We start from the raw sequence: 22,801 nt of genomic DNA on the forward strand, positions 1-22,801 counted from the left end.
CTGGGCACTCCACCTTTCCTAATGGAAGCAAGATCCCCTTCCTTGGTTCTCTCTCCAGTATTCCATCCTAACTTTTTACCTTTTCTTCTTTTATTTATTCCTTCTCCCTTTAGACTTGTTCCAGTGCCTGACCCTGAGTGGCTGGTTCACTATAGTCGGGGATATTCATTTTCCCATTAAATGAATATTTATTTACTGGGCACTGTTTCATACACTAGGAAAACAAAAGTAGGGAAATCTAGCTTTGTTTTTGATCTTGGAGAATAAAGACTATATTGAAATGTTTTTCAAACTATGGACCACAAGCATTAGTAGTCATGAAATCATCCCGATGGGTTCCAGCAAATATTTTAGAAACATAAAGAAAAATAGAAAATAACAGACTTAAAAATATCAACAAAAAAGCCATTCCAAGCTGTTCAGTATCTGTTGTTCCATGAACCTTTTATTTATTCTTCACACAAACACACACACACACACACACACACATACACTATATATATATATTTTTTTTTTTCCTCCATCTCAAAATTTTGACAAAGAGTCTAAGAGCTATTAAAATATAAATCCCATTGCTGAAGTAGGAAATCACAAATGGGATTGTGCTTAGATTGGCAATTAAATTTCTAGCAAATGGAACTGATCTCTACTGATAATGAGTTTTTGTTTTTCACTGTTGTTAGTTTTGTTTGGAAAGAACTTTCTGGTGTTTCCACTGTCATTTGTGGTAAAGAAGTGCCTGTCTTTGGAGGAAAACCATGTGTCACTCATTCCGTATCTGAGCATTACACAGTTAAATGTTTCAGGACTTGACTCAATCTATTCATTGGTTTAATAGCTGAACTGGAGAACATGGAATTATCATGACCTCTGGCATTTATCTTTGCCTGCAATTCTAGAAGCAGTCGTATCTTACCAAACACAAGCTAGGGAGCCCAAGCAAAAAGTAAGCTGCCTGTGTAATCATCTTGTTATAGCCTGGATCCAACAGTCAGTGGTAAACATTAAATAACATGTCACAAAGCCCACTGACATCTGAGTAATACCGATGGCAGTCACTGCCCTCCTCTCTCTCATTCCCTCTCATTTATGTGACTCAACTTAGGCTGTCTTTTTTTCCTCCGTCCTGAAATAAGTATTACATGCTTCCAACTCTTCTCTAAAGGAAAAACACCAAGTGATTTAAAATGATAGCTTCCATCCAATTCTCAAACTCTAATTAGAAAAATTTTAAAACCACCCAAAATATGTTTTTAGAGACTTCAGAAAGTCTACTGCCAATTTGTTTTGAGTCACTAAGAGCAAAGGCACCAGGACAGAGGTAGGGTAACACTGACAGAAAAGAGAAGCCCAGTGCCAGGAATGGATAGCCCCTGGGGAGATCAGGATGAGTTTCAGGGTGTGTGTGTGTGTGCACATGCATGTGCTTTCCCAGTTTCAAAAGTTGTGCTGGATGGACTGAGAAAGGGTAAAGGGAGTCCAAAGTACCACCTGCCTCGGCACCTCAATCAACCTCCTACAAACCAATACCAGTCACACCCCATGACTCTTATGATGCCCTTGGTTCAATCCTGCCTTTTGTCTTCAATTACCGAATTGGGAAAAATCCAAAATGTTACTAAAGTAAATAATCATACTATCCATAATCTTTCAGATTTCTGATAGGAGAAACCCAGAAGTTGAGGTCTAGGGGAAAGGGCATGACATAAAACACTCTTAATTCATAGTTTATATTTTCAAGCAAACTACAAGATGGCTTATTTCAAAGTGCTTTTTCCCAGCTGGCCAAAATAAAACCACCCCCCCAAAAAAAACCACTCCAATCTTTATTCTTGCTTTCAACATAGGTACATAGAGTTCTGACTGCAAATAGTTGCATCCCATTGTTCTCTGGTTGTTGGAAAATGTGTCATTCAGTGGGGTGTGGCCCTCCTAAACTCTCCTTCATGTAATGGAAAAGGGAATGTCAGGGGACACCACAAGTTTTCCGAGTTGGTGCTGATGTTTTCCTTCATGGAAGACTGTCTGTAAGCTGACAAGTCTCTGTGCTATTCTATGACCACTGTCTTCACAGAACCAAACTGCCTAAAGATAGTGAGCCACAGAAATACTAATGGATCCTAGCTTGGAATAGAATATAGTAAAACTCACTTTCTCAGAATTGAGCCATCACAGAATTTGGGATAAATTACCTCTCATAACCACCATTTTACTCTTTGGTAATTTGCTATAATGAGAATGAAACTGGTAATATTAAAAATATTAATGAAATTATATGACTGTTTGATCATTTACATAATGATGTTTATTTGTATATCTTAAGGGACCAAAGGGCTTCTGTGATTTATTTCAATACTTCCCTTTCATTACTGTTATAAACTGGAGATAAATTCCTACAACTGACCAAGTTCTCTAAAGTACATAATTTCAAAATAGGGGATATTTAAATCCAAGGGACAAGGGTTGCATATCATTTTCTGACATCTCATGAATCTTTAAAAATTTTTGGTTGATATTTAGCACAGTATATATTTTATGTACATGAGTATGCGTATTTATTTTGAAAAGATAATTAATCACTTGTGGGGGCTAAAAAACAAACAAAAAAAAATTTAACACTATTTTAAGACTCTAAGAGGATCATTAACATTGATTTATTCACTCCGCAATTCCTCTACTGTGAATAATCTAAACACATTAAGTGCATATTCTGGTAATTGAATTAACTAACATCATACATAATTTATTCAGCAACTAATTGTACTTTTTATCTTACAATGAAACTGCATCATATAAAATCAACAATCTTTGAATACCCAGGTATTACTTCAAGAACCCATGAGACACAATTAGTAGACATAGGGTTGGAACACAGGTGTGTGTTTGCTTGTTTTTCTGGTAAGAGACTTGGAATCATGCTAAGGAGACAATAACAAATCAACACACAAACAACTGAACAGCACTTCACTGCAACAAGAGTTTGGGTCCAGATTAGCTAACAAAGGAACCTCAGAGGCAGTAAACTAAAAAGACAGTGATTGCTATAGCAGCAGAGAGAAGTGAGTGGAAAAGATAAGAAGGTTGAATTAAGAAACTAATTTGCACTGGACACAGTGGCACACATCTGTAATCCTAGTGGCTCAGGAGGCTGAGGCAGGAGGATTTTGAGTTCAAAGCTAGCTTCAGCAACTTAGAGAGTAGCTAAGCAACTCAGGAAGACCCTGTCTCTAAATAAAATACAAAAAAAGGGCTGGGGATATGGCTCAGTAAGTAAATGCCCCTAGGTTCAATCCCCAGCCCCCCCCCCCCCCAAAAAAAAAAAGAAAAAGAAAAAAAGAAACTAATCTCCAAAATTGGGGCAAAAATTTTTTAAGGAAAAAAGCCAAGGTTTCTTACAGCTCAAATCATTTAGGATTTGTAGGGAGATACTAGGAATTGAAAGTACCCCCAAAGTGCTTGAATCCTTAATGCAACAGTGTTGGGAGGTGAGCCCAACAAAAGTAATTAGGTTAGGATGATTAATTGTTGTCTTAGTCAGTTTTTTTGGTCACCATGAAGAGTAAAAGTTTATTTGGGGCTCACAATTTCAAAGGTCTTAGTCCATAGATGGTGGACTCTATAGCTCTTGGCCCCAAGGTAAGGCAGAACATCACAGCAGAGGAAAACAGATCAGGCCATGGCAACAAGGAAGCAGAGACAGTTCTGCTCACCAGGGACAAAATATAAACTTTAGTGGCACACCCCTAGTGACCTGCCTCCTCCAGCCACACACTACCTGCATATGGTTACTGACCAGTTAATCTATATTAAGGTAAGGTTCTCATGACCCAATCATTTCACCTCTGAAAATGCTTGCATTGTCTAACACATGAGCTTTTGGGGAACACCTCATGTCTAAACCATAACAGTTGTTATCACAGGAAGTGGGTTAACACATTGGCAAGTAGAAGTAAGTGAGTTAGGGCTTTTCTTCTCATCTTTTGCCTATACTCTCCTGCTCTTCAGAAAGAAGGTCCTTGAAAGACACAGCCCCTCCACCTTGGCCTTGCCATCTCCAGAACCATAAGAAATATATTTTCCTTTTTTTATGAATTAACACGTCTGTGGTATTCTGTTAAATAGCAGAAAATGGACTGACAGGAAAGGAAGGCAGTTCCTGAAATGCAGTTATTTTAATGACTTCGCTCGCAGGTATGTACTTGTCTCTTCACACTCAGGCCCTGTGGAGCAAGGGGGATATCATGTCATGTCTTTATCCTCAGTCCTAATCGAATACCTGAAACACAACAGAAGGTGGAGAAGGAGGATAGACTGAACTGATTCCGGGTTAGTAAAGCTACAGGAGAGAGACAAAGCAGGTATGTTTGGAGAAGACTACGGCGGTTTGGCTAAAATTGAAGGAACAAGAAAAAGAAAATAAAATTGGAGGCACTGACTGGGGCTAAACTGTGAGACACCTTGACCACCAGGTTAATTAAGGAGGTTGGACTTCCTTCTCTGTCTAGGTAACAGTGAAAACCAATCAGAATGACACTTGGCTCAAGCAGCATAAAAGCAGAGTCAGCCTAGAAGTCAATAAAAACCCACAATACAGCCAGGGGCTGTGGTGCATGCCTGTCATCTCAGCAGCTTGGGAGGCTGAGGCAGGAGGATCACAAGTTCAAGGCCAGTTCAGCACTTAGTGAGGCCCTTAGCAACTTAGTGAGACCCTGTTTCAAAATAAAAATATAATAATAATAATAATAATAATAATAGGGATGTGGCTCAGGGGTTAAACGCTGCTTGGTTCAATCCCTAGTTAAAAAAAAGAAAAAAACCCTCACAATATAGTTTTCCATCAGGAATAAGGGGAACTATCTAGAGGCTGGCCACATTTGCAGCAGTGAGGGTTGAGGCATGGTATACCAGGACCACCTGTAGTTGTCAAAAATGCCTGCATCCCAGCCTCAAGCTGCTTGATCCACATCTCCAGATCTACCTTCAAGTTTAGAGCTCCTGCTTGGGAAGATGAAAACATCCTGGGTGAAAATGTCACAGCTTTGCCATCTAAAAACTAAGTGCTTTAGAGAGTCTTGAATACACTGAAAACCACCGTATTGAGCAATTGACACAGTCATATTTTAGGGGATGAGCATTATATCTCAATAATAATTTTTTTTTCAAAATTAAACTAGAAGAGTTTGTGTCCTATGCAAAAGATTTTTTAACATGGTTTAACTATGTTAAAAATTATAAGAATTATAATTATATAATTATAATTATGAATTATAAGACTAAGTGACTGAAAAATCATATTCTCTATAACCTTTTCAATCATCAGGTGGGATCAACTAACCTATGTCTAGACTAAAAACTCTATGGGGACAGGACTGTGTCTTAATTATATTTCTCACCACAACACATACAGGACTATCAAATTAGGGCAAATAAATTTACCTCCCTTATACTGCCATGCCCCATTCCATAGAAAAATATTGCAGATGTTTCTTCACTTATTTTCCTATGAATATAATTCATATCTGAAATTAGGAGTGTCTGAATTCTAAATTAGATCCAAGGGGAAAATTAAAATTGGATGTGTTAGTCAGGTAACTAAATATAAATACGAACATTATAGATGTAAATTGACAAATTTTCAAGAAGATGTCACTTTGGAAATAAGTAAAATGAGCCAGTTTTATTCACCTGTAAAATATCATTATAATCCTTAGCCAAGCTGTCAAGGAGGTAATAGACAGTAAGATTTTTGGATACAGACATTTCAAGACTATTATCTGGTCCCATTTTCTTCTTGGAATCAAAAGTGCTACCTAAAATTTGTTGTCAATCTCTCTGCATATTTCAAACCACCCTTGGATTTTTTTCTTTCTCCACAACGAACTATGTTTTCTCATAGTTTCTACCATAGATTGACTGCTTTCAACACAGCATATTCAGAGTAATTGGAGTCCAATCATTTGTGGTCAGGTCCAGCTTTAAACTATCTCAAGGATTCCCAATGCTCTTAGGATGAAACTCAAAATCTTTAATATGGCTTTAAAAGACCTTGAGAATCAGGGCTTATGCAAAACTTACTGGCCACATCTGGCCCATCTCATACCTGGGTTCCCTGGAGGACACTAATATGAACCATTTTAAAGACTTCCATCTATCCACCCTCCTTTCTTTTTAGACCTCTGTCTAATGTTCCTCTAGGCTTCATTATGTCCAGATCCTTATATTTGTACTTTGTGACACTTACTGTCATGCTCATCAATTAATACAGGGTAAATATTTCTCTATGAGAATCAAATGGATTAGGACTGTTCCCAGAGCTTAGCACAGTGCCTGGTGCATACTGGAAAGACAATTCAATTTTATTTTATTGAATGTATTCATGTATGGTTGGGTTTTGTTTGTTTTGTTTCCTTCCAGTATGGCCATTTCTTTCTGGTTGCCCTGGATATAAGCTGTCTAGGACAGTCCCATTTTGATAAAGTCTGGGGACAGACATACAAGCTGCTAACAGGGCAGCCATAAAGCATCAATAACAGGTTTGATCACAGGGCAAGAAAGAAAGAATTCTGGAGGCAAGGCACATTTTTCACAGAGGGGACGACAGACATTGAGGTATCAAAAGGGAAAGGAGAGGGCCAAGGAGGAGCATGAGAGAAATGCTTGGTGTTGGGAGACACAGAAGACCCGAAGGGACAGGGCAAAGAGGAGAGCAAGAAGATTTTTCTTCACCCATCCTGGCCAGCTGAGAGCCAGTCCTGTAGGAGTTGGCCCAATGTCCATGTGCAAGCGTGCACTGGTCAGACTGGGAAGGGAGTGGCCTCCTGAGGAAGCAATAGTGACTTCTCAAAGAATCCAGAATCTTTTACCACAGGCAGCAGAAAAGGGAATGTTGTCCAGGGTATTTGGCTGAATTAGGAAATTTACAGCTTTCCTGGGCTTTGGTTTGCCCAAGTGAATATTCTATTGCTAGGAAAGCTCTTTGAATGAAAATCACAAAAATCAGCCAACAGCCAGTTTTAGTCCAGCGGCACATCTGACCAACCCCAGCAGGCTCTCTCTTGAGGATGAACAGACAAGGGACACAGAAACCAGAGATGGAGATCAAGACAAGAATGTTCCCCTCTCCATCTCCTCTGAACAGGCCCTCATCCCTTCTTATCTCTGAGCCTCCATCCTTTCTGAAGATTGGTTTTGCTTGTGCTTGCTTAAGGCTATGTCCACCAAAGCATGACAACTGAACTAAATTACACACAGTGATCTCCCCAGTAGAATGTACATGTCCCAGGGACCACACGGTTCTGTCTGCCCAGGGATTCTAGGTAATTCAGGGACTGTCCAAGAACCCCAAATACTTAGAAAGTGGGGATGACCAAAAAGGGGTGTTCCCCAAAAGACCACACTTCCTCCCAAAGGCTCCTGAGGCCAACTTTGCAGAGGACCTGGATGAGGCTTAGTTACTACAAGATAAGAAATTTATGGTAATAGGATAGGCTTAGTTACTACAAGATAAGAAATTTATGGTAATAGGATACTTTAATCCATTCTGGAGTCAGTCTTACAGAGTGGAGCCAAATAGTGTCCTGCAATCATAATAAATCATCCTCTAGTACACAACCCTATAATGCTTCTTTCACCATGCCCTGTACTTTTGGGGGACACAGCTTTCTGAATGCTTGGGGTTAAAGACAAAAGGCAATTTTCTCATCTGCCTAAAAAGAATGATATTAATATAATTATATTCCCTTAAACAGTCATGCAATCCAGAGCAAAAGACAAATAGAATGCACTTTGCTAATCCCTAGAGAGAAGAAAATTACCTATTACAACTTCCCACAATTTACCCTCACATGGAAGCCACAGACTGAAACAGGTAACCAGTACTCACAAGCTGTAACTTCCTGCATTTCATGTCTTAAGGCAATTACCATCAGGAACAATTGCCTGATGTCAATAAAAAAAAAGAGCATTATAAATAAATGGGGGCCAAGACAGTGGACACAGAGGGTTCATCAGAGGTGGCAGAGAGAGTTCTGGAGTCAGACTCAACAAGGTCCAAGCCTCAGCTTGGTCATTTCTGGCCTGTATGACCTATATAAGTTGTCATGTAATTTCTCTTGGTCTCACTTCCTTATTAAAATGAAGATGATCATTAAACTGTGACAAGGGTAGTGACCAAAATGCTGAGTACTCTCTCTGCAATCCTTATTCAAAAAACGAATCCACTGAAGCACACAATTCACTTTTCACTTTTTTATTCTCTCTCTCTCTCTTCAGACATCACCCTAAAATATAGGTTTCCAGGGAAGAATTTGAATGTGCAAATAGCTGAATCTCAAGTAGCAGAATGCTACTTAACATGACATTTTCTCTGCTGCACTAAAAAACCCAAGTTAACAGCCCAATGAGTAGATGATCACCATTGAGAAAAATGGATATGGATAACTTGAGAAAAGTAGGAGAGGTATCTTCCTGAACATATTAGCAGAGAATCATCAAGCATCCCCACTAACCACATCTCTTTGCTTATTAGGCCAGGTCTAGAAAATTTTCTCCCTTTGAAATGACAGGTGATCTTTTTATCTTTGGCAGAGGGAGGGAGAGTATCTCATATGCAAGTGAAAATCTGTAACTAACGGCATGCACAAGTTTCAGAAATTAGTCACCGGTTACCATGGCGATACAAATATTACCTAACAACTCACTGGGCTGTAAGTAACAGAGAGGATGCTAATTACATTATTTTAAGGATGGAGAGGTTCTCTATTTTTAGGAATACTTATAAGAAATTATTTGGACCTACACAGCACGAGAAGGAAAGCCCAGATTTGACCCTGCGGAGCCAAGATTCAACATCGCCTCTTGCCCTGTGCGTGTCCAGCCCTGTGTCTCACACACGCACACACAGCTGCGCCAGTAACAGCTGCAGGAGAAGAGCAATGACATTTTATTTACAAACAAAAGGGTTATGACTGGGAAGATGAGTCTTCTCACTCTCTAAACTCTTAATTAAAAAATAATGTCTGCTGCCACCCACTGAAGACAAAAAGACCCAATGGTAGTCTTAGGGGGCCAGTCCCTTTGAAATTCAACATTGAATTTGAATGAATTTTTCAGGCCAAACAAGGGTTCCCAGAAAATGATTAAGATGCCTCACAAAATAATAAATATTATCCTGTTCTCAGGAGTTTGAATTTTCTGAGTGTATCTGAATTTTAATTAGGAAAAGAGAAAGCAACATTATATGATGCTATTGATTTTTAAGTTATTTCAAGAAAGGGGGTACAAAAACACACTCCTCAATCAAACTCTGTGACAACCTGTGATCAGAGTACACTGTGCTCTCTATGCAGGGGTCCTTGTCTTCAGAAAAGAGACCCCTCCTTGAGCAGTGTTTCTTTTGAGTGGTCGCTGGGTATCCCACATCAGAATTCCCTGGAGGGCTCCTTAAAATGAAATGTCCTATAAAATATCCAAGGAAATCCTGCACAATCTGGACTTCTGCAGTTCAGATTTGAAAACCTACATTTTTAAAGTAGTCTCCCCATAGTGTTTATGTTCTCTGAAGTCTGAGAATTCTGTCTTAGTAATCTCCAATAAACTGAGGTCTCCGACAATGATGACAGAAGACACAACAGCCAGTGGGGATGCAAGCCGCAAGCCATACACATTAATCAATGGCAAGGCTACTTGTGACTCAGCAGCTTTCTGACCAAAGGATAAAAGAAAAAAAAAAAAGTACAATCTACATGCATTTCACATGTGGGTGTCTGAAACAAAGAGTTCACAAACAATATAGGTGACATATTCTCTGAACTATTCTACTCTCATTTTTTAATGCTCTTGCAACCGACTGAGTTGATTTCACCATCCAAGGTTGATGAATGAAAGCAGGTGATACACTTAACTGCTCACATTCAACTTGTATTTAATTATATGTTCCTTATCTCACATGGAAATTGTAAAACAAATAATTACACTCAGAAACCAAGCAAAGGGGAAAGAGACAGGAAACAAAATGTTTACAGAATTAAGAAAAGGTAAAATTAATATATGCAACCAACACTTGCCAGGAAATCTGGGCCCCTCCTTAATTCTCAGCTTTGTAGCAAATCCATTTGAAGAGGAAAGAAAGCATGATCCCTTACAAAAGTTGCAGTGTCCATCTGGGAAGAACAATTTCTGAGAAGCATTTCCAGGCATTTAGCCAGCCCCCTCCTGCTAATGGAATCCCCATCCTCTCCAAATTAGTGCAAGGGAGACACAGTGTGTGTAGGATCCTTTTCACTGTGTCCACCTTCCACCACTTGACTCATGCTGATTGGAACAAAACTGTGTTATTCTCTCTCCTTCCAAAGCAGTTCGTACTCACTTCCATTCCAGCGCTGACCATCTTGTAATGGCCGCTGTTCACTGAGCTGTTCCTTCCATACCCATCAACCCCACAAAGGACAGTACAGATTCCTATGCATTTCAGGGAGTTCTTCCCCAACATCGAGCTGAGTGTTAAACTATTCTAAAAATTTCCAAAAGACAAAATCATAGAAGCACAAAGATCTAAACTCACTTTTTTTTCTGAAAAATCAAGTATGTGACATCAGTCTGGCCATTTGACCTCAGTGATTCAGTTTATTATCTATTAATCAAAGCCAATATTTTTATATCACAGGTTAATCTTCAGGAAAAAAAAATATCAACAAACAGATAGATGTTCATTTTCCTGGCTCAGATCCTAGCCTGGATCTCTTAGATATTAATTTTACTTGCTGCCAGGGCCATTCATGGTCCTCATGAATCCCTCCTTTTATCTAAGCATATTAAGGAGTGAAAATCACCCAATAAGAAAGCAGGTTTCCAAGTATTTGTAAAGATTTCTTGTCATTATCTCAAGTATTTTAAGCAAAAATAAAAGGGGGGAGGGATGTGAGAAGAAAGTTAAACTAAGTCATTAAGTTTCAAATTCCTTAATCAAACAATGAGAACGAGAGGTAATTAACATTCACTGTTAGGAAGCAAAAGTAGTTTTCTAAACAAGACTCAGAAACTATTTGGCCTTCAGTCTTAAATGAACTAAATATTGTCTTGTTGATACTAAAGCAGCAATTGTTTGCTTTATAGACCCTATTTCCATAGATGGCAGAGATGTAGAATTCAGACCAGCATACCTAGTCCTGAGCAGAGGAAACAGGAAACCTCAGTCATGATTTACGTTCCTTAAATATAGTGTCCCAGATGAAATAATGTAGCTGACCTACCTTTTCTGTGATGTAGAAGTTTGAACTATCAGCATGTTGCAGTGCAAAATATTCATGGTTGGCAAGAGACCACCTTAAAAAATATAAGCATAAAGTGATCAGGAGAACAAAAGTGATCATTTTCATTTTTATTAATTGCATAGAGCTGGATGAATTAAAAGGCCCTATGATTAGGATGAGCAGCCCTAACATACACCACAATGGAGTTTCTCAAGTAAATGGTGTTAGCCCACGCTTCATTACCCTAACACCAAACATTTCGTCTATGGATTGTCTGGACCTATTCCAAGCCTACTGTTCACCTGGAAGCATTTCATCTTCAGGGATGGAGGTGAGAGATTTAAATATAAATTGGAACCTTCTTTCCTACTTTGAAAGATTCAAGCAGAGAGAGGAAAACAAAGGAAACAAATGCAATTTAAATTTTGATAATTAACACATTTCAATTGTCTGAGTTCAATAATCCCCAATCCATATGCCTGATGCAGATTGGAATACTCCAATTAAGGATTCCAGGTCTTACATAAATTCCAAGTAATACTCTATTCACAATTTTGCTTTACAAGTCAAAATCTCATGCAACTTTCATATGTGCTTTCCCTTGGACTGTCAGAACAGCCAAAGAGAAGTAGGAAAGCCAGACCAGAATGAAATTCCACATGGCAGTCCAACTGCCCATGAATCAATTCTTTCATCTTCTATGAGGACCTGAGCCACCTTTTAGCTTACACCAGATGCAGTGTGTATTTAACCTCAGGAACCTTTAGACTGCTCCCCACTGAGTAGAACAAAAGGAACACAACTTTCCAAAATAAATAAAACCAATCCCACTTTGAATAATCCAGCCATTTCACACTTTCTTCTCTTAGTAAATTTTTGGTGGAAAAGGGTTTATAATTCTTAGGCAGTAATTCTTAGTGACTTGGGATGGTCAAGTGTGAGTTATGAATAATATTTTACTACTGCACTGGAAATATTTTATTTGCCTTCAACCCATAAACTGGAGTGCTTTAAATGAACCCTAAGGAACACTTACCCATCACAGACTTCCTTTATTATTGCAGACAGTGGCTTTTTCTGCAAAATAACAAAAAAGGAAACACTATCTGTTAGTTTCATTTCATCATTTAAAAAGACACCACCTAGTTTTTTTAAAATGTAAACAAGAAGAATTTACATTTGCTATTCTTAGTTGTTGTCAATGAGTTTCTTACTTTTATCAAAGTAACAATCTATCAGCCAGCAGCACCAAATTTATAAATGATTTATCACCCTTGTGGTCCTTTTTTCTATACTTAGTATTATTAATTGAATAAAACATGCATAATATTTAATTTTTCCTTATTAAAATCAGAATGAAAATGGGGCTTCCTTCAAAGACCTCACAGGCAATAGAAGGTCGCAAGGTCAAGGTATAACCAGAATTCCTCAAGTGGTACATGAATTGGGCAAGCAGCCATTCGGTTTTCTGCAAACAAGCTTGGATTCATGATATTTTTATGAGAACGTGGCAACTGGGATATGAGACATTGTGAAATTGTTCCTACAAAGTGCATAGAATTCTTCCCCCAACTGTGGCCCTGATAAATACCAATCACACAACAGCTTGAGTCAGACACACTGGAGTAATGTGACCATGATACCATGTGCCGCGGTATCAACTGGAGGCTGACTTCAGCTGTGCTCCCTCCCTGACAGCCACAGTTGTGCTCTGCCTGCCCCCAGATAGAATAAATGCAGCAAAAAAACACACCAGCTCACCCTCCAGAGATGTGGATATTGAAATCCTTTCTGCTTTGGATGCAAACAGATACTGCTTGCCTTGTAGAGTAGGGAGTGGTTTGCAACCAAAAGAATAGATCACAGACAAGAACCGGATGGGAAGAGAGGAAAGAAATCAGAGAAGTACTATATAAGATCCTGGATTTTCATATACACCCATCCAAAGGCTATCTATATAAAACCATGGTCTACTCTTATCCCTCCAAAAGGGCAAGGTGGTGTCTGGGAAGAGATTCCGAATCCGAAAGACCAGTGCAGATCCAGCTCTGTCAACTTGTCTGCAGTATAATCTATTGAACTTCATCTAGCTTCTCTGTTAAATGGGAATAGAACCACCTGTCCCTCAAGGCTGTTGTGAGAATTACTTTTAATTTTAGAAGGAATTCATTAAAAATGGCAAAAGATTCCTGAAAGATTAGGCTCCTTGCCTTCCCAAGTCACTGAAAGAGCTCTGTTTCCTCCCAGTATCCTGCCCTTGACAAGATGCTGTTCTGTCTGGTAATTCTAAACACCGTGTAGTCCTCTTTGAGGGACCCTCTAGCTCTGCAAAAAGCTCCAGCTCAACGTGCAGTGTCCCCTAATTAGCTCCTCCATTACCTTCACCTCTGGGTGTTCAGAACAATGTCTCTTAGGCAGACTTTGTATAGGTAACAATGTCTATTGACTATAGTTATCATATTGTGCTACAGAACATTAGAACTTATTCCTCCTGGGCTAAGGATGTAGCTCAGCTGTCCAGCATATGCTTAGCATGTGTGAGATTCTTAGCATGGGTTTGATTCTCAGCACACACATATACCAAAAACAAATGCTATTTCTTCTACCCATATGCCCCCCTGTACCCATTAACTATCCTCTACATCCGGGGCCTTCAAAGCTCTGGTAATCACTGCTCTGTTTTCTACTTCTTCAAAATCAACATTTTAGTTTCCACGCATAAATAAAAACATATGCTATTTGCTTTTCTGAATCTGACTTACTTCTAACATAATGTCCTCCAGGGAACTGAGAATTATTGAGGAATGGCAAGATTTAGGGATACTCTCAACATTCTGAGTCTGTCTCCTTTAGAATATGATTTGCGTTGGTGACTGGGGTCTATAGTAAAGTTACAGTCCACAGTCCTGGGCCATTGCAAGGACCTGTCCATTGTTTATGGCTCTGGCTGTGAGCTGAGGGGCAAATGTGCTCTCAACCACAGGGCAAAGAAACTGTAGGAACAAAACTTCTCTCCTACGATTTTCTACTTCCAGCTACCAGAGATCCCCTCCAGAGAAAGGGCTATCAGAGAGTCTCCCAACCCAAATCTTACTTCTTGTATCCTAAAACATCAAACACATTTTCAGTCTAAAATTACACTGAAGCAACGAATTAGGCCAAAAAAGGTATTGTTGAGGTAGGACAAGGCATTGGAAACAATTATTCCCAGAATTAAACTTCTTGGTTGAGGTCTCTCAGAATTACTCAGCTTTTTATTCAGGTCTGATTCACAGATACAGAATCAAGTTTAAAAAGACAGAAGTCTCTGGGGGTACTCATATCTAGAACATTCTGAAGTCAGATATATGAAAGGAACAAAGACCAGGAAAGCACAAAGCTTAGACTCAATAGAGAAAGATTAAAGAAAAATTCTAACCCACAGAGGAAACGGAATGATGATTACTGAACACCCATAATGCCGCTGAGCTGACTAAAATGACCATTATATAAGGACAGGGCTGGCTCCACGGCCCACTTCCCAGCCCCGCTCCAGCCAGGTCCAATCAAATATTACCATTCCCACCCCCAAACCTAATTCCAATTCTCTTTTCCCATCAGCCTTGACACTGTTACTACTCCTTCATTTTGTAATGTCCTTTCTAGAGCTTCTAAGACGGAGGAGAAATTTATAACCAATCCTTCAATGAAGTCCAAGCAAGACTCTTCAGTTCCTCTTTTACCTCTAGCTTCCTAACTTCAAATTTCACTTCTTCCCGGCTTTTATTTAATCAGTCAGTTCCTCATGAATCTCATTCACTTCAATGGTTCAAAGTCTATAGTTCTGTTCCCAAATGCTCTCTGGCAAATATCTGTTAGAGGCAATGTAATAAATGTACAAGCCAAAACCACCAGCTCACAATTCTAATGCCCCAGCCCTCCATCTGCCCCAGCCATTTCCTCCCACTCTCCCGTGACTCCTCCACTCTCACTATGATGCCCCTGCTGCTCAGGAGGATCAATAACACCCATTTCTTCAATCATTTATTATCATGTTTTGTGTGTTGCACAGCGTCACTCTCAGCTCCTAACTACTCCTATGAACTCCTGCCTTTCCTCATCTCAACTCCTGCCATTTGATGACTCATACAACATACTTACACAACTCATCGCCAGCCCCAGTGCCTTCCTGGGCACCAGCACATCATTTCTAACTAATTCCATACATTTCTAATCACATGTGCCACAGGCAAATTGACTCCAATTTATCTTCCATGGGTTCCTGCACTCCATTTGCCTGCTTTGGACAGTTCTTCCAGATACATTTCCACAGAACGTGGCCTTGTCTTCTTTTTCACCCTGTTCTGTGGCTTGAACATTTATAAGACACCAAGTCTCAACATTATTTCCTCCATAACCACTTTCTCCTTTGACCCTTCCAGACCTTTCCTTCCACCATTTTCCTCAGGACCCCTTCACCAGATACCATCAGAATCTCTATCTCTCCAACCCCCATGCCAACTACAATTAGATGAAACTAGACTTTCCCCACAAATATTTATTCATGTCATTCTTTTGCTCTAATATCCTCCATGGATTCCTAGTGACCTTTACCTATAAAATATAAATCTGAGTTGAACAGGCAAAACCTTCCACAGTGTAGTCTCAAGACATTCTATTCTGTACATGTCACCCATGATTCTGGGTTTTGTTGGTGATTCATGAAAAAAAAAAAAATCCCATCTCTACACTTCCATTTATGTCATCTGCTGGGCTGAAATGTCCCTTTCCTTATTTCTATTCCACCTCTAACAATGAACTCTTACCTACCATTTAATATCCATGTCAAAGCCACCTTCTCTAAGCACGTGTCCCTGATCTCCCAAGATAGGTATAATTATCCTTTCTGCATTTAGCATATTAAATGAATCACTCCTCTGGACTTTGTATATGTGTCTTTTCTTCCTGTCCCTTGAGAACAATACATCTTAATTCGTCGCTGTAACTTCCCCCACACACCACTCCTCAGTATTAGCTACCAGAGTGTGTAGATCATAATAGGATCTATCAGGACACTCAATATATTTCTTTTAAAAGGAAAATCTATACATTCACTAACTTTCCTTTTAAAAACAAAACCAGGGGATGGGGATACACCTGAGGGGAAGAGCATCTGCCCAATGCCCTGGGTTCAATCCCCAGCATTACAAATAAAACAAACAAACAAAAAAGGCATAAATCAGAGGCAGACTCTTTGAAAGAATAGTCTGGACTGATCAGCACGTTCCCCACTTCCGACTACATATTCCACTGCTGGGTGGCTCTAAGCAGCTGCTAGCCATAAGCTGTTAGACACATGGAAGCTGTTGCTACTTTCTGCACAAAATCAATCTTCTAGGAGTTCTGCAATGCAGGGCTTGGAAAAGCTTTGAACCAGTCAACTCATGAAGAACATAACTCAAAAGATGATAAAAGAGATAGCAATCAAATCACCACAGTAAAGAGGACCCAACAAGGAGCCACCCTGCTTTCAACCAGATGAGACTGAGATACCACAAGTAGAATGCACTGGCCTAGTACCATGTTTTTCCCTCCCTTCCTGTTGAAACCCTTCAATTTTGTTGTTGTTTGGTTGGGGGGTGGGGGGGGGGGTACCAGGAGATTGAATTCAGGGACACTTAACCACTGAGCCACATTCCCAACCCTTTTTTGTATTTTATTTACAGACAGGGTCTCCCTAAGTTGCTGAGGCCCTCACTAATTTGCTGAGGCTGGCTTTGAACTTGCAATGCTCCTGCCTCAGCCTCCTGAACTGCCAGGATTACAGGCTTATACCACTGGGCCAAAAAGAAACCCCTCAGTTCAACTAGCCAGGTGCCAAACTGGTAAGTTCCAAGACAAACACCATCTCTGCCCATGGACCTGTTCATTAAAATTCTCCCAAAAGGTTACATAAGGTGTTTCTCTGTCCAGTTCTCTAAGACCTGGAATGAGGTGGCTTCAGTAATACACTGAGAGATTTTTGTAGACTCACTGAGTAATTGGCCTTTCACTTCATTGTGAACAAAGACCCAGGAGAAAAGAACATTCAATCTAAAATGAGGAAATCAGTTCTTCCTGTAACTCTGCAAACTATAAAGGAACTAAAAATTAATTTCTGGATTCTATTTGAAAATATTTGGATTTAGAATATTTAGGCAAAATTATTTTTACTGGCTGAGTATGTTTTTAACACTTTTGTAAAAATCATCTGAATTCCTTAAGCATCTTGTTTTGAAGGTCAAAATGACCTTCTCAGATTCAACAGTGAACTGAGATCAGAAGATGAGGAATGCTTTTCAGGACAACCTAAAAGGGATACAGTAGCCAGATTTCTATGTGCACAGTGAGCCTCTTCGCTCATTCCCTTCACCTAAGAGAATATTAATCTGGGAAAATTTTATAGTTTGCAAAAACATTTTTATTTGTTAGATGAAGGGTGCATTTCCATATGAATCCGATTGGCAAAGTACCATGGAACAAAGTTATACTTAAGGATTTAGCCTTTTTAAAAAGAATTCATTCCTCTCTTATCTTAACTCTTATTCTCTAAAAGCGTTCCTTCATTTAATTGACCAAAGTCAGTTAAGTTCAGACAGCACATTTCCTATACAAAAAGATTTTTGCCTGCTTTTCATAAAATAAGCTAAACTTCTGAAAATGGCCAAGTTTTCTAAGTTCATTTCTAATCTACATCTCTGGCAATATTCTTTATTCCTTAATGTGAGTTTTCACCCTTTGCTTTCCTTTCTGTTTTCTTTCTCTCTTGTCTTTAATAGAATGTCAGTGCTATGAATTCCAAAATCCGCATCTCTCACCCTTATCCTTCTTCTAAGGTTTGACCCAGCATAACCCCTTGAGCAAATCCATGGACCCACATCCACAGGATGTCTTGCCATCTCTTCAAAGGTTATACTTTTTTTTTTTCCTTACTAAACCTGATTCTCCCTTTGCTTCCCTGTTATCTCAAATATATAATCACTCTCCCACTCAGGGCACATGTCCCTTGAAGGCATCAGAGTCCCCCTAAGGGAGTCCTTCATTGTTTATTTAGGAGGTGGCCAGGCTGTCCTGCCAGGAGGCTCCTTCCCAGGAGACCCCCCACCAGCTGTCACCCCTCATCAGATCCCCTCCCTGGCCTGCCTATGATGAGCCCTGGCAGCCCATGGCTGCTCAACCACCTGTTCCTGTCTGTTGGCCAAAGCACCTGGCTTGGGGACTGTACTCGGCCCCCATGTTCACCTTGGAGCTCTCCAGTCTGTGGCTGTCGACATTTCTGCCTTGACATCTGTCTGCTGAGGCTGGCAGCACCCCCACTGAGATGCCCACACCTGTTAGCAACTTCCCATGTGGGCACAGCCCTCTGCTCTGACATGCGCACTTCAGGCACAGGCCTGCCTCAGCAGGGCAACAACCAGGAGAGACAGCCTGGCTGTGCCATGTTTTTAATGACATGGAAAAAATGCTCAAAAGATGATATTAAGGACTAGACACATGAAAATACGCAGAATGCAATTTTTTGTCAACTAGTTGGCTTTTCTGTCTCTGCTCTAAACTATGAGCTCTTGAAGGACTTTAGCAAAAGACTTCCTGGAATTGAATCCTGGCTTCTGCAGTATCTGGCTTTGTAACTTCAGACTTATTAATTACTTCTCTCGATGCTTCTGTTTTCTCTTCTGAAAAGCAGTTTTGCGCCTAAAGTACATGGAGATTAATGAAAGTTTGGAGTAACACCTGGTACATAGTAACCTATTATATAAAAATCACCTATGAATAGCCCCATTCATTTCTTATATCCCACTTGGAAAATTGCTGATTAAATAAATTACATAAACAAATGAATGTATGTCTAATTCTTCTTTCTTCTTAGAGTGATTCTAGTCCTGGGTGCTCCCTTCAGCTCTTGACCTAGCCAGTCCTTTAATTTTAAATTTTAAATTTACGGTTGTGTTTTGCCAATTCTAGATTAACTTTCTTTGAAGGCAGCACTGCCTCTGAGACACCCAATCAACTCCTGGTCTGTGGCTGCTGAACTTCAAAAGGTGTGCAATTGATGAACATTAATTAACAACATACCTTTTTTTCTACTTCTAGCTTCTCTCCCTTTTTTTCATTCTTTCTGACTGCTACTAAGGCTCAGGTGAGCAGTTAAAGATAGGACACAGCAAGAGGACAGAAGCAATCCCCAATCTCCCCTTCCTCCCCCTCTCCATACAGCCATCATCTCACAGTCCTTTAATTTCAAAACTGTTTTCCACAAAGACTTAAAGTTTTTGGTTCTCAACTCTTAAAACAACCTTTCTCCAGTGCTTCTAAAGAATCTGACAGCTGCTTTATTCTGACACTTTGAGGCGGTACAACACAGCATTTGGGATTTTCCTTTGCTTTTATAGATGGAAATTCATTGAACATATTCTACACAGCAGTTATGAGTAATGTTGGCCCAGGAAGAAAAGAAAACCAGCTTCCAAATGTCAGGATACCACTGAGAAAGGATCCGCATGTTGGCTATGACTTGTACAATGTGACTTGGAGAAACTTTAATGTACAGTACCCCGTCTAGATCCCAGAGGGGCTTGGTGACATTGTGTCACTGACACCAGCCACTTTATTACAGTTTTCCTTCTCCAGTGATCCTCCTGACTCTGCTCCATACTTTCAAGCCATATATTTTCAGGATGGAGCAACCTGAAGTTCTGAGGCGGGTGTGTGCATACTGTTTTCCTGAAAAACAACCTAACTAGTCAGGAAGCTAATGACAAAACCACACTTTCCAGAGGCAAATTTAGCTGGTTCTTGGAAAGCAAGTATTTTGACAACAGTTGCAATGTGATTCACTGACACAAGATTCCAGAAATGACAGAGGCTCACAACAACCTCTCCAATGTGGTAAAACCATGTTATCACATTAATTTCAAAAATTAAAAGATGACAGGCTATGCCACCTTTTTCTTGACAGATGATGATTTGCTTCAAAAATGGTTCACTAAAAAGGACTTATTTCAAGCTTCATGAAACTAATTAAATATGATCTTTCACCAAGATAAAGTCTAATCTTTGTCTCATAAAAATCACTGGCCTATGAAGATAATAAATGAAGACATTAATAATTAACACCCAAATGCTCCAGTAGATTAAAGACAAACAGATATACTTTCCCTTTTAGATACTCTAACAAACCTCTATGGAGCAGAAACTGTGCTTTCCTTCCATTGGGAGAGAAACTGCAAGTCTAGAAGAAGACAGAACTATTGAGATGGACAACACAAAGTAAAGCACAACTTTTACCAGTTATGTTCTTCTGTGATTCTCCTTCCCACTCCTTGATTTGTCATATCGTCCCATAACAATATCACTATGGAGACAAGGAACAATGTTTTCTCCTGAAACTTCATTGTCTCCAGTACTGACAACAATCAATTTCTTAATCCCCGCCATTTGGGGGGGGGGGGGGGGGCTGGGGATTGAACCCAGGGCCTTGTGCATGAGAGGCAAGCACTCTACCAACTGAGCTATATCCCCAGCCCCCACCTTCCTTTCTATTTATAAGTAGAAGTACCTCCAGATAATTCTAGATTCACTAGCATGTCATTTTCCTCCACCAGGCCTTGCACTCAAGTCTTCTTTTTCTTTTGTGAAAATGAATGATTCACATTGCAAATCACTTCAGGTCTTATGGACTACTCACTTCATCCCTTTCAAATAATCTCCTTATTTGTCTCCAATTCATATATGGAAAGCTAACTGTATTTATGTGCAGAGTTTAAAAATTAAACGTCAAACAGGTAAAGTAGGAGAAATAGAAATGACTGTCCACTTGGATGGACAAGATATCATCAGATTAGAGGAGTAGATATGAGGAAGTCGGATAAGCTCTGAAGGCAAGCAGGGTTCAGGTTCAGTTTAAACAGATTATGAAGGCTTATCAACAGCAAAGAAACAGATGGGAAGAAAGACAGCAGTCAAATTAAGTGAACTGGTAGCAAAGGAAGTATTAAGAAATGAGTTCACATTTTTCATTTAGTTTTTTTCCCACTTTTGACTGGTCTCTCTCCACCACATAGCAGGTCTATGTGTTTGTATGAGGATGCACCAATTTCAGTTCATCCTTTTTTGAGTGGTAATGGATGTGCTAAGAAATCTTGCCAGCAGATTGTGAGCTCCCAGGTCTCAAACAAATATCCCATTAATGTGCTAGTGGCAACCTGAGGCAGAATCACAGCCTCAAAGAACAATTAAACAGGCTTTGCAGGAAGGACTTAAAAAATGGAAACAATAGCCACAATCTCACATTCTTTCTCCAAGCACCCCTACTTCAACATCATCAACCCAGACTTTCATTATCTAATATCACTTGGCCCATTCTTCTGATTAAATTATAATGGCAGTAGCTCTTTTCTCAGTGACTGCCACTTATCCACCACAAAAGAATATCACTAAGTCTGTTTTATGTTTTCATGAGAAAACAGCATGAGGATTCTGAGACAAAAAGTCACATGCTCACAGCTGCACAACACAGGTGCCAGAATCAGGATTTGAACCCAGACCTGTATAATTCCAGAATTCTTGCTCTTCAACTCTATCCCAAATCTAGAGTCTTCAAAGTGAGCAGCAACAAGTTCAGGTGCCGAGAACCAACAGCTGAGGGGAAGGATGCTGGAATTCTGGATATCTTGGTCCCTGACATGTGGTAAGTTTTTGAAAAATGTTATTTTAAGCATGTTTTAGCATTACTATGAGAATAGTAAATGATCCTTTCTCGTGCATTATCCACATAAATTATAAGGAAAGCCCACATTAACACTGAAACTTTGGACATCATCTCCTCTCCCAGGGGAAGAAACCTCTCTGTTCCAGTCCTCTTCTCACATTTAATGCCCAAATCACAACCCCCAACTCAGCTTTTAGTAGTGCCCTTCTATGCAGCCACTCCAACTTGAGCATAAATCCATCTGTAAGTTCGAATTCAAATCTTACCCCAAAAGTCTCTTCCAGTTTTCAACTTGCATGCATTTTGTTCTGTTTTGCCAGAGTGTAAACCTGTAGTAGACACTGCATCTGTCCTAGCTTCACACTGTGTTGACTCCCAGTCCTGCCAGTTCAATCTAGGGCAGCTCTCTAGACTTTCCTCTCTATCCATCCTGTGTGTACATCAGAGCAATTAAAAGCAGACTCTATTTGGATTGCCCCAGGTGTTTTTGGCTAAAGACACAGTGAATGCATACTGAGTGAATGTTTGTGATGTATATGGAGGAACTCACAATGTCACATAAATGAGAGAGACTGGCTAAAAAGGCAGGTGAGAAGCAAAAAATACCCAAGTCCTATAGATAACTCTTGAAGGTTTGGACCCATCACATAATTTTAGACAGGAAAGTGACATAAATGGCTATGTATTTTCAAACAATATGGGATTTTGCTGGAGGCTAAGAGACTAGTTAAATGGACAAATTGGCCAGTGTACCAAACCCAAAGGAAATATGGAAGGATATCCAACAACACTGATGTCTGACTCATTTTCCTATTCCTATTTC

At 39.7% G+C, this 22,801-nt stretch overlaps 1 protein-coding gene and 1 non-coding gene across 3 annotated transcripts in view; both read right to left on the bottom strand.

The window, feature by feature from the left end:
• Nucleotides 1-22,801, bottom strand: part of Elmo1 (engulfment and cell motility 1) — a 557,729-nt gene that overhangs the window by 414,315 nt on the left and 120,613 nt on the right. For both annotated transcript variants that reach the window (XM_027939610.3, XM_027939609.2), the window contains exons 3-4: nt 12,286-12,326; nt 11,250-11,322 (exon numbers count right to left, since the gene is read on the bottom strand). In XM_027939610.3, the coding sequence (XP_027795411.1) occupies nt 11,250-11,322; nt 12,286-12,326 (114 nt within the window). The remainder of the gene's footprint in view (nt 1-11,249; nt 11,323-12,285; nt 12,327-22,801) is intronic.
• Trnae-cuc (transfer RNA glutamic acid (anticodon CUC)) lies at nt 20,717-20,795 on the bottom strand. The gene has a single exon. It is a non-coding gene; the product is annotated as a tRNA-Glu (tRNA).

Source organism: Marmota flaviventris, chromosome 1 (genome assembly GCF_047511675.1).
Source record: "Marmota flaviventris isolate mMarFla1 chromosome 1, mMarFla1.hap1, whole genome shotgun sequence".
Lineage (NCBI taxonomy): Eukaryota > Metazoa > Chordata > Mammalia > Rodentia > Sciuridae > Marmota > Marmota flaviventris.